Source organism: Helicoverpa armigera, chromosome 11, assembly GCF_030705265.1.
Source record: "Helicoverpa armigera isolate CAAS_96S chromosome 11, ASM3070526v1, whole genome shotgun sequence".
Lineage (NCBI taxonomy): Eukaryota > Metazoa > Arthropoda > Insecta > Lepidoptera > Noctuidae > Helicoverpa > Helicoverpa armigera.
Window position 1 is genome coordinate 10,998,212 of NC_087130.1, and position 13,358 is coordinate 11,011,569.

The window sequence follows — 13,358 nt, forward strand, 5'->3', positions numbered from 1 at the left end:
CTTGGATCACTTTTTTGTATTCATTTGTGCACAATAGCTCAATGTTAATTAAATACATTTTAACTAATTTTATGAAGTACTTCTGTAGTGTGATTTTAAGTGTAAATCTTATATTTTTATGTAAACTAACTTAAATCTTCATTAAAGCACTTATACAAAATAAGGCACCAAGACTAACTTAGCAATTACATAAATATTAAATAAATAAAATCTTCTCTGCACTTTCTTATCTACACAGTTACTCTCATCAATATAATTTGTCAATGTTTTGATAATTTTAGCTTCTTTTAATGATTTGACGGTAGGTTTAGTGGTGTATTGGATTATTTTCAGCCTTGTGAGCCGATGCGCTTGCGGAAACCGCTCAGGAGACAAAAATGCCGTAGTTCTGAGGTGATTGTATGATGGCAGCAGTAACCTAAGTTTGATCATTTTATGTAGAACAGGGCTAAGCCAACAAATATATTGCCTTTTTTGAAAACTCATAAGTTCAAGATGTTATTTGCGGATCTTCTATGCGTTTATGATTTTTTGTGTTTAATTTTATTTGTTAAGTACTTACTGATTTTTTTAAGTTTTACTGTGTAACCTTGTAAAATATACCTATTATGTGAATGAATTATATGTAAAAAGAGATGTGTCTGCATATTGTATGATTAAATTTCATCTCACTATAACATCATGTAGACTAGTCATCTCTGAATGTGTAGACACTCATGCAACCTGTTCATACTTACAAACGTATATAAAGGCATGGTATTTACTATAGTCGGTTCCAGTCGTAGCGAGAATAGTGCATGTGCATATTTTTTATACTATTTTAAACTTACAGGACACGTCGTCTAAAATATCATCGAGTTTGGATCTGACTGAAGACTCCAGAAAACCACAGAAGGTTAACAAGTTGCGGACGATAAGCAATCAGATAAGGTATGTATCGACCTTCATAAAAACGAAAGGAGGCCCAATTTTCACTTTGAATTCAAAATCTTTTCGAATCCCTAAGTACGCCCAGTACGCCAGTATAAGACATATTTCTGTTTTTGTTAATCAAATAGGTCATTCCAGATTTCTCCGACGGCTAGAGCGCAGCTTGAAAATGAAAGAAAGCTACCCAGCTCTTTCCGACGACGAAGGAGACGAGTCCTCGAGCGTCACTTCGCCCCTACTCCAAGGACGGAAGGACTTAAGCCGAGTGCCCAGCCACGCGATATCAGCTCCTCTACTTAGTGCAGTAAGACCCAAAATCACAAGACAAAGACGTTACGATAGGTCGTTGATAAGTGAAGACACGAGGACTTTAAACACTGCCGCAGGACAAGACAATTCTGACTGAACTTAGAACTTTTGTGTTACTTAATACAGTGCCATTTCATTTCAAGTAATATGGATAAAAATCACATAGTACATATTTGAAAAATGTTTTCTTGAATGACATTAGTCGCTAAAGAAGTTATTGAAGTTAAAGTTAAACCCTTTTTGGAAATTACAAATTGTCTCCATGTTCTATTATCAAATCGACATGAGTATACAAGATTCTAATCTAATGTGATATATTAAACTAAGCGACACGAATACTAGGAATGTTATTGTTTTTAACTAAGAATAATATTTAGGAAATCGAACGTTTTAATTTCCTTCAGTTCTCTTTTGATGTCTCAAACTAAACGTAACTTAGCTTCATGTTGTAAATAATTTTCTCGATAGCAATAACTTATTTGTAGAAGATTTTGTAGAAACAATATTTTACTGTAAGTAACTGTAGTGAGGTACTTTAATGTAGGATACAAGTTGACGCTATCATTTATAACATTGTACTAAAGTGTTTCTTTTTAGTCTCTACCTATCTAGTTGTTTGAAAGTTTAATTTTGCTTAATTTGTAGTTTTTGTTAAAATATACTATGTATAAAATGCTTTATGTAAATATATATTAAACGTATTGCTCAAATGCATATTTTGTGAAATCGTTTTTTGCGCACTTTTTGCTGTTTTGTAAATATAATATGTAACTTATTAATTATTGTAAATATCGGATTCGAGAGAAGTCTTTTCATTTTTCTTGACAAAAAATATTACATGTAAAATGTTTTAGATCGTAAGTATAAAACAAAATGAAAGGCCCAAAAAAATCTGTATACCAATTGCACAATTACTACTATATACACATATATATGAATATAAGCACTCATGGTATATGTTAAGATATATATTGATATCTTGAATAAGTATGTACTTGACGCACCAATAGAATAGTTCGATGCATCTACGTCTAAATAAACATACACTGCGAGCCTGTAGTCCTCTTCATAGGTCCTAACGACTAGTGCCCTGTTCTGTTGTATCTTAAAGCATATTTATTTGAAGCCAGAATAGAAAACTTACCTATAATCGAAATACCTAGTTTAGGTTAGCCTTAACATAATATAAAAACCTTAAAAAAACGTTCCATATACCTTAGATCCCTAGTAATTACTTTATTTTTTCTTAGACGTAATCCAATTCTGTCACGATAAAGGAGAAACCAAAATTATTTTTTCCTTTTGATTTGTCACTTTGTAAAGTTAGATTTGTACCAGTACTTTAGAAGCTTAGATACCTACAGTTTCAGCAATAATTTGATGTGATTTGACTGTACAAAGACTGACATTGTTTGTGCACTAACAAAACTTAGATATCTGTGTTACGTTTCAATGTATATCGTAATATGCGTATTTAATGTATACAGTTATCTTTTATACCTAAGTAAGTCACTGTCTATGTGTTCGATGTTTATAATTTTATTGTTATTTCGTAAGGAAACCACAAGAAACGAGGCATATGTCTAAATGTCCTATTTCATATACTAACTGCAACATCAGTTTCGTAAGTGGCCATAGACAGAAATTAATATTTTCTGTTAAATTATAACAATATAGCAAAGTAATAATGCTTTCTCTTTGTAACAAAAATAATTTAAAAAGTACCTATATCTTTCGAACTGTGGTGAAAGGCAAATATAGGCCAGTTCATACATATTCTTTACTTTGTTAATTTTAAAGCCTAACTCCCAAAATAAATAGAAAAATCTCATAGATACATTCAAAAGGTAACAATAGTACATTATTTCCTGCCCAATCTTACAAATATGTATTCAAAGCTTAGAATGCGTCTAAATGTAAAATAGTATAAAAACTAAAAATTATGAAAAATAATGGCCTGTTCATTGAGACTGATTTTCTAAAACTTAACTCTTAAACGTCGCTTATTTGTTTCTCGCTCGATCGATGTGTGAATGTGTTTCATTTCTCTGTCTATAGTTTTATTACTTGAGATCTTGAGATCTACGTTTCCGTGCCTTCGAATCTGTCAAAATTTAAATTATCTAAGTATGAACATTCGGCCGTGGTGATTAGTCTATGTTAGTCCATATTTACAGTCAACTGTTGTTCAACGTGTAATGAACAGTTTAAACGTTACAAGTATTTGGCTAGTTTAATTCGATATTTTATCAGAACATATTGTTAAATTTTATTTAAATTTCAACTGACTTCATAAAAATAAGTATTTCGTAATAATCGATAACGGGCAAACGTATTTGATTGAAATAACGAAATTAATACGAATTAAAAAATATTACGAAAAAAATATAATTTGATGACGAAATATATTTGCCTGTTGTTTATTTGAATTACATAATAGTAAATATGATTATCTAATATTTAATCAACATAGAAAACTCAAAATTAGTATCATCGTGAGAGCACCCAATTATTGTAAGCAATACGTTATTATAAAATTAGTGAATAAAATAATTGTAAAATAAAATTAATAAATTCTGTGATTGAAAGCGTGCAGCTCAAATGCGGTTAGATGTTGTCTTACAGTTGCATTAAATTATTAATATAAAAGAATTTGCAGGCAAAATAAACTGTTTAAAAACTAAAAATATAATTTTGCAAGTAATGATTTTTCGAAATTAAGGCATTGAAAATTAGGTACATACGTAACAAGATTACAAAAGATTGGTTTGTTTTTAATTTCGAACTTTACTTTTCGAACTTTACTGCAACATGAGTCCTGCTTTTAAAAAATAGGTTCAGTAACTATAGTAGTTTTTATTTTACCGTCATCTTTTTATGACTTTTAACTTACAAAAAATATTGAGACATTGTTGTATCATTTATTTCCATTATATTACCGCAAAAGTTAGACAAATGTATCTGTGTACCGTCTTTTTCCGTATTAGGTGAACGACGTCCGTAACAATTAAAAGATTATTTATAAATGCAATTTACTACTTATGTTACGCATATTTTTTATGATCTCATAAATGATTTATTATTTACAACTACCTATACTTACATTGTTCTTTTAAAACCAAATTTTAATGAATTTCTTTAAATTAAAAATATTATTGAATTCACAAATTCGTTCTAAATGGTGGAAGGTAGCACTAAGCGAGTTATGTAAATATGTTTTACACCATACGCATAATAATTTAAGGTGTATATTCAATATATTAACGTCTTATTCACAATGTAAAATATAAAGGTAAATAAATTTTGCTTGTTATTTTTATGTATTTTTATTTACTGCCCATTTTTTACACTTTCTCACTGGATATGTTTCGGAAGTCACCTTAAATGTCTAGATAAGTGAAGACCACTATGTAAAAAATATTTTAGCGGACTATAAGATTAATCAAATTGGAAGATAATGTTGCATTAAAAGAAGGCATTAGCAATCATAATAATTTATTTGTGTTTCGTACTCACAATATTTACAAACAATGTACAATCCAGTAAAATTAAGAAGCGCTTAACGTAAGTTGCTGGTTTTTCAAATACAAAATTAAAGTCCAATCAGATCTTTAGATGCCTAATTGAAAAAAACAGAGAATACAATATCAGATGTTGTTTTTAAAGGACCATTTTCAACTAATTTGAATCTCACTATCCTTCATGCTAACTTTGCACTACAATTTTTAATAAATAATATTTACAGGTTAATTATTCTGCTGTGCAAAATAAAAACTATCACACCTACATAGGGGAAAAAATTGCAAGCGGAATAAAGGAAAGGATATTTTACAACGTTTTATAAAAAATCTTGACGTGTATTAAATTAATAGCGTGGCCATCAGAATGGTAATGAATTAACTCCTCTATATAATATTGTTCTAACCACATTAACCAATTAATTTATCACATACAATTCAGTTTCAGATCACAAATCAAAAAATTAGATGTATCCACTATTGTTAACTGGTCATTAATGATTTAACACATAGTTGATTTTTTTCAGCTTTCAATTATTGTTACTATATCAATGGTTTCTCAGTGCCCATATAACCATCCGCCAACCTTATAGAAAATATCTATATTTCTTATTATGTTTACAGACTAGAGTTTAATACATTATATAAAAGCTATTATATACAAAATATTATCTATAACTTACACTTTAATTGTACAAAACGTTTCAGGTAATGATTACATAATTGATCTTCTTATTGGAAGTAATCTCATTACGCAGTTCATTTTTAAAAGCAAACCACATTAAACGCCTTTATTTCAATAACTTTAGAGTCTATTTTCCAATGGAAAATCAATTGTGTAATTTTCATTACTATTCGTATGACACATACATTAATCACTTGGTGTTTTCTCACAATATTACTTTTAACGTGCAAATGCTTATTTAACAAAAAATAAATGCAATTCGTGCATTTATTTTACAAGAAAAAAGTTTCTGTGGCTTGAAATTGAGGTGTTTTCCAATCCACCATTTAATGCCATCATTCATGAATATAACATTCATTGGTCAGCTCACTTTAAAAGCCTTAATACAAAATTCTCACTCGTGTTAAACACAGCTACAAACTAAAACATACCATCATGTATGCCAATGGGGACCAAAATCGCTAGAAATATCCCGAAATTCCTTAAAACTAACTTCCAATCATCTGGAACTGCATACGGCAGTATCACACCAGTAAGCTTGTGAATCTCATGGGTCGTACATACGAAGATATACGAGGTAAGTATAAGATTAAGTATGGGGGCACTTGGTATGAGTACTAGCACCCCATGTGTATCAGCTGCGAGCCATATATGGGACTGGCTGGCGAATAACTCAAGGGTTATGGTCCCGAACCATGCAAACATGCTCGAATGTCTCATTCTTAAGGCTCCGGAGACGTTTCTGAGGATTATATAGCTGACTATGGGTAGAAAGGCAACGTAGGAATGTATTTCGTTGCAATCGAAGGTGTTCGTGCAGAGGAAGGTAAATGTGACGTAGGAGCCGATGCCTATGAAAGCGAGGAGGGTTGCGGAGAGGGAGCCGCCGGGGGGAAACAGGTTGCTGTGGTTGTTGTCGTCCAGCAGCTTGTAGCGACGAGAGAGGAGGTAGGCGAGAGCGAACATCATGCCGTACGCCATTGAGTAGCTGTGGAACAAATTGGTGTGATTAATAGGGTAAATTGATTGGTACCATAATATTCAGAAGTTTATAAAAATGCTTTGTACAGATATGTATATTCAAAGTTATCACAAATTATGAAAAGATATGAAAACTTACATTTGGATTTTTTATGCAAAAAAAATGTAGGAGAAAGCAAGAAAAGCTGACTCCACCAATATACAAAGAAGATCCTTTATGCAAATTCTCAAAAAGTAGACGTAAAAGGAAACGTTGTTCAAGTAACAAGAATCGAAATCACAGGACGGCGCCACATTTTTGGTACACTATTAAACGAATGTTTTGTATTAAACGTTACAAAAACAAAATACCTAATACCTACACCATCTTTACTTCTTTTCGAAAATACATACATTCTTATATAAATGTATTTTTTTTATAACAGAAAAAATAAGATAAGTTGAACTCACCGATCCTGCTTCCACTGCAACCACCACTGATGTATATCATCATCGGAGTTCACAAACAGTGCCTTCCAGGGCCTGGTGACGAATATCTTCTGGAAGAACACCTCGCTCATGTAGAGGATGGTCACGATGACCAGCAGGCCGATGATCTTGACGGCGATGTACAGGTACTGGTAGGGCTTGGACTCTATGGTGTGCGTGGATGACGGCGTGATGTGAGGCGGGAGAGCGAAGATTGCGAACATCTGGAAAAAATATATTGATGTGTGTAATAAAGGTGTTTAATTTGAAGTTAGTTTTTGTTGAAAATAGGAGGGTTTCTGTGGACATTCGTCTGAATATTTAATAATAAAACAAAGAATGTTTAATGAAATGAGAATTTCGTATGGTAGTCAAAATATTGGAATATTTTTTGTTTATAAAAAATATGACAAAAATACAAATATTGGTCCTTCATTTATTGAATTAATAATGTTTCAAGATGAATTAATTTATAATTATTGTAACAGCTTTTACAAAAAATCTAATAATATTACTCACCAAAGTATACCAAAACGAGACCAGCGGTATAAAACTATAGAACTGATACGGCCTATTCATTGTCAGACACAGTACAACCGTCAGAAAGTTCAGTCTGAAAATCACTCTAAAATATCTGACTAGGCCTGTGTCCCCGGTTTTCCAAGTGTAGTAAAAATGACCGTAGCCCGTGAGGAACAGGTAGGCGGAGACGAGTGCTCGAACTAGCATGTAGATGGGTAAGATTTTGCTGGCTCCAGTCACTTGGTATACTAGGATAACCAGCTGCATCCAACCTTTCCATTCGTCTGTTTGTTCACGGTGGAGGACTCTGAAAAAGGAATGTTTTTGGGCTACTGGTATATGTTTAGACATTATAGAATAGAATATTTTTTATTGTAAACTGTTAGGACATAAGTAACTTTTTTTTAATGATATGTAGTATAGTTGATGAAAGCTATTAAGTTTTAGTATTTATTAGTATTTAATTTGCAAAATTAGCTAGCAAATGCGTGTTAGAAAATTATTTCTTAAAATTGGTATCAGTAAATTTGTTTTTAACTAAGCTATATTTCAGTAACAATTTTTTCTTTTTTTTTACTTTTCCTAAACATGAAAATATCTACTACCAATCAAAAAAATAACAAAAATACAAAAAAAAACTCACGTATTAGATCTGGACTCGTCGGTAAAGAACAATCCAAGCGCGAACACATACCCGACAGGCAACCAGAAACTCCACTCGGAATAATACTTATTCTCTTTCATGAAGAAGTTGGTTCTGTCGCAGAGGTAGAAGTACGCCATGATGAGGCCGAGGCGGGCGAGCGCCGCGAGGGCGGAGGCCGGGGACTGCGGCGCGGGGGCTGCGGGCCGCGGCAGGGCGGAGTACCCGTGCAGGCGCGCGCGGCTGCTGGAGTACCACGAGTACGTGCCGTGCGCCACCCACACCACTGCGCTACAGAAATTATACTGCTTTTTGGTAATGTTCGGGATCAACAGCCGATCTCAATATTCAGCCTATCTGTTGATTTCCTACTTACTATATAGATAGAATTTTGAAATTAGCCCAATAGAACTAATATCAGATTCCTTAGAATAACAGACAGACTAAAAATACGAACAGCCGTCAGTTGATTAGGTGGTTTAAGTTTAATTTTTTTTAAACAGGTGCCTAAACTAATTACCTGAAAACACATTTATAACTGCAAGAAATAATCAAGAATCTTCAAACCAAGATAATCTGATTTTATTCGATTTTCAGCAACTAAGGAATACCAAAATACAAGCAGTGAATTGAAATACAATATCAAAGTGATATATCCGTTTACCATACTGTTCTTAGTTTATTTTCTTTAGCTGTAGGTTTCCCATGTAAATTAAATAAATAAATAAATAAATATTATCATCCGTTTGGGAGCTATGGTGCTATAACACAACAAAAGTCCAACTTTTAACACCCCTCTTTACACTTGGAACTATAAAAAAAATGTGAATGTCTCACCACAACAAAAACAGCGCGAACGTCAATATCTGCAGCTGAGTATAGGGCTCCGGTTGAGCACAACACGAGCCGTCGTTGAAGTTCATGTGATCATTGCAGAACATGTTCAGCAGCAGCTGTGCCGCGTGCCGCAGCGCCGTGCCGCTCAGTACTACGTCACCGCCGTCCTCTGCGACGAGACGGGCTGAGTTCCAGATTTTGGCCTCGCTGTGGGTTAAGATCTGTGAAAAGTCGATCCTGCTATAATATACACGAAAGTTTATATGCATGGATGAATATCAATATTGTACACAGCTATAAACTCTTTTTGTATACCATTAAATATGAAAACACTTTTGAAAGGTTCTTCTAACCTACAGACAGACATGTGTTGCTGGGAAGTTTGTTGCGCTAACCCTTTTCCCCAGAAAAACACATAGGGTTGGGCGTTGTGAGGACTGTCTCTTGTATATTTTGACGTTCAAAAAGTGCTTTAGAATAAATTATTTTGGGTTTGATATCATACCTAAAGATTGTAACACTCACCTCAATAGCAGCTCTATTATAAGCATCAATATCATTATTATTGATTCTCTTATTATCATTCTTCAGTTTACTAGGATCAACCGACTCTATAGGTTTCCACAGCACTTGCGTGTTTCTCGCTGCGAGGGAATCTATGGCTTGTACTAAGTGCGTAAGGTTCCTTTTGTATTCTTCTAAAAGTAGGTCCGTAGTGTTGCGGGTTTTGAGAAGCTGGAGGCCGGTCGACGCTACGATCACTGAAGGAGGCTGGTCCGATCGCTGCCTGTTGGAAATTAAGCTTTATTTTATGGTGTTAAAGATAAAATTTTATTACGAAAACACTCAAAAGGAAAACAAACAATAGAGACATACATAATTTGGCAGTTTCTTTATGCAACTCAAATACATATTCAGAATGGATTATCGATGTTATTGCCTTTTAATGCTGTCTTCCAGTTAATTCGCAAAAACCGAGTCTTTAAAACGTTTTTCGTCAACAGCCTTTTTATCGTCCCATTGGGCATACCACACTTGCTCAATCCGTTTTGGCAATTTTAGACCAAACCACTTTTTCACCTAAGCAAAACTATTAATTCTCGTACTCACCACGTCCTGAACTGGTCCACCATAGTCTTGGAGACATCATCACTGTATATAAACGTGACGGACAGCCGCAGCTTGTTGTCCACATACGTATAGTTGGGCATGCGATGGTCCACTGTGGAGTATGATGTGTCCATGTCGAGGCGGGTTCGGACAACGCCTGGGAAAATAGTTGTTAAGATAGTAAGGTGACGAATTAAAATATTAAAAGGAGTTACAAGTACATTGGTTGTATAATGTACCAAAAACAATACCAGAAAATTAATTGGATTGAAATAAATGCATATGGTAATTTAGAACCTGTTTTTTGGGAAGTTAGTAAATAATTTTCAAACTAAAGGACATCTTGACGTTGACGTTATTATTTTTTTACTAAAATTACAAAAGTGTTCAATTCTTATTTTTCTGATCCAGCAAGTATTTTCGTATGTACAGGTCAGGTATGTACTTATCATGTATGGGTAATAGATACGATAAATAGATAATAGACACTTATTTAAGTAGAACTAGATAAAATAATCGTTTTAACTTTTATGATTCACTACTTTTAAGCGAGACAGATAGCAAAATGCCGCTAAATTATTTACGAGCAGTCATAAAACTTAAGTCCATAATATATATCGATAAACTGTAGGTCCCGGCTGTCATTGAACATCCTTGGCAGTCGTTACGGGTAGTCAGAAGCCAGTAAATCTGACGCCAGTCTAACCAAAGGGTATTGGGTTGCCCGGGTAACTGGGTTGAGGAGGCCAGATAGGCAGTCGCTCCCTGTAAAACACTGGTACTCAGCTGAACAGCTGAATCCGGTTAGACTGGAAGCCGACCCCAACATAGTTGGGAAAAGGCTCGGGAGATGATGATATGTATAAGAATATTATCATACTCCTTACTCACCTATAAAGTATTCATATAGCTGTTCCAGTCTGGAGTCGCCAATAAAAGCGAAACTGTTGTATTTGCCCCAAAACGCGAGGTAGCGGAGACATCGCCTCGCGTCTCTGAAATATATAAATTTTCTTGTAGAAAACACATTTTAGAGCTTTCCTTTTCAAATAATTGTACTACGAATTCAATAAATGCCAACAAAAATATTCAGGGTGATTAAATCTTGTTGTTTTCAGTTTAGCGTAGGTCAGTTTGTCCAAAACGGCCGGACGACTTCCGACGTGCATTGTATTGAATACCTATATTTTATTTATTTACTTTCATAGCATTCTAACTCCCGCCAGCGATTTCACCAGCTTTCTTTAGGAACTACTCTGTGCACTCATGTAATAAGTAGCCTATAACCTTCCTCGATTAATGGGTTATCTAGCATTTAATTAATTTTTCAAACAATCCAGACATATCTGAGATTCATTTCATTTGCATTCAAAACATAATAATTTTCAGCTTTATATATTAACTAGTGTTGTTACACAAGAATTGATTACTCAGCTTGAAACACAAAAATTGTGTAATCCAGACATTATCACTTGATTAGTTAATAATTTTTATTTTTATAATCTATTTCTACAATGTACACACTATACATATATACAAACTTAAACTACTTATCTTTATACAAGGCTAAAAATAAAATACTATATACAAAATATATATAAACAATAAATATATATTAGTTAATTAGATCTAATCCAGATATCAAGCCGTCTTAACTCAGTTACTCACAAGGCTATTAATTACATGTACTTAAGAATTGAGGGCACTGTCATTGCATTACATAGCCCTTGTGTGTAACTAATGAGCATTGTAACACATACTTTGTAACTTTACTACATAAATATGGAAATTTGCAAGGATTTCAGTGTTTTTGTTACTCTTCCATAGTAAAAGTACTAGAAGGATTTTGATGAAGCTTAGCAGTAGTATACATAGTCTATAAAAAAAAAACTACAGTTCAGAACAGTTGTTAACAGTGATAATACAATGATTTATATCTACTAACTATAATTTATATATTCAATTTGAAAATTGTGAGCAAATATTACTGAGCGATTGACACTCTTTTACTATCACTTTCCATCTTGATAAAAAAAAAAACATTCAAAAACTAAGCAAATACTACAAAAAAATGTTTGACAGGTGATTCACAATAGATTATCAGTAAATCACTATACCAATGATTCATATGAAATGATTTAATATTGATTGATTTTATCTTATCAGTCCATTCACACAAGTCTGTTGTGAATTACTTGATAAGCCTTACGCTGTAACGTAAACACTTCAATGTGGATATACTGATTTCTAGAGTGGATAGGAAAATTTAAATTTTCGTCAAAATAACATAATTTTGAGATTTTATTTTTCTGTGGAATAACATCCATATTTTTATGATGATGTATGGAGATAGATTACAATTAGGTTTATTTAAAAATTTAATAGAAATATGTCTTTCATTATTTTTACACAAACAAAACGGGTAATGCTTAATTGATTTTACAAAAGGATCCATATAAACATTCTTATAAGATTTTTTTTGTAGTAAGTGATATAAAAATACAATTAGGGCTATATTTAAATGATCTGGCCTTCTCAAAACTAGGGACCTAGGGTCTACCCAAGCCAGGGATTTAAGAAGAGATGTATTATGAATTATGTAAAATACTTACGTTTTGGAGTATCTGTGCAGCATACATCCATAAGGCTGCCATTCGTGGTCGCCCTTGTATCGGCCCGATGTCAGAAGCCATGTGCAAGAGTCAGACCCTGAAAGAACAATTGAATATTAGCATTTAAATATACTAGACATGAAGTACGAAATATCGGAGAGGTATTGTCCTGTTTTTGCCGGAAATTGCTGTATATTGTTCGTACTAGCAACCACAAAAAAAAGGAAACAAAAAAAGAGGGAAATGATAGTTTTAAATCCATATTTACCATATCTGAGATGCAAAACTCCATGGTATCCAATAAACCCTATGACCAACACAAACGCTAATAATTTAGCATTTTCCACATTTAACTGATCTATTATCCACTCCGCTGAAGACTTTTTACTGTAAGAACCCATAGTTCCGATTAAATTCAATTATATTTTCGGCAAAACTTGAGAAACACCACTAACGTAAAAACAGTAGCATTTCGTTTATATAACTGAAACGATATATTGCTATTTTCATTCAGCGTAAAAATTGTAAACAATTTTTGTTCAGCGATAGCAAAATAAAATGTAATATTAATTTTATTTCCATTTGTGCAATTTGCAAACAACAAACTATTTCACATTTTCACAGATATTAAAATTCTTTGACGTTAAAAATTAGCAAGCACAGAATATCAAGAAAACTGACATTAGGCGACGATTTTAGAGGTGCCTATATTAGTTGATAGACAAAATGTAAATTAGTCGATT

At 33.1% G+C, this 13,358-nt stretch overlaps 2 protein-coding genes across 2 annotated transcripts in view; one reads left to right on the forward strand and one right to left on the reverse strand.

The window, feature by feature from the left end:
- Positions 1–4,555, forward strand: part of LOC110380936 (uncharacterized) — a 258,996-nt gene extending 254,441 nt beyond the window's left edge. Inside the window, exons 29-31 of the mRNA XM_064037034.1 lie at positions 334–393; positions 833–930; positions 1,069–4,555. Coding sequence (XP_063893104.1) covers positions 334–393; positions 833–930; positions 1,069–1,336 — 426 coding nt within the window. The 3' untranslated portion in view covers positions 1,337–4,555. The remainder of the gene's footprint in view (positions 1–333; positions 394–832; positions 931–1,068) is intronic.
- Positions 4,556–5,356: 801 nt separating this feature from the next.
- LOC110380934 (N-acetylneuraminate 9-O-acetyltransferase) lies at positions 5,357–13,274 on the reverse strand. The gene is made up of 10 exons (XM_049851927.2): positions 12,884–13,274; positions 12,616–12,712; positions 10,895–10,998; positions 10,004–10,160; positions 9,419–9,680; positions 8,894–9,114; positions 8,057–8,347; positions 7,411–7,720; positions 6,874–7,115; positions 5,357–6,430 (listed from the first exon to the last, which is right to left on the reverse strand). Exons 1-10 carry the CDS (start codon positions 13,014–13,016, stop codon positions 5,863–5,865), a joined length of 2,385 nt encoding a protein of 794 aa, XP_049707884.2. The 5' UTR covers positions 13,017–13,274; the 3' UTR covers positions 5,357–5,862.
- Between the last annotated feature and the right edge of the window lie 84 nt (positions 13,275–13,358).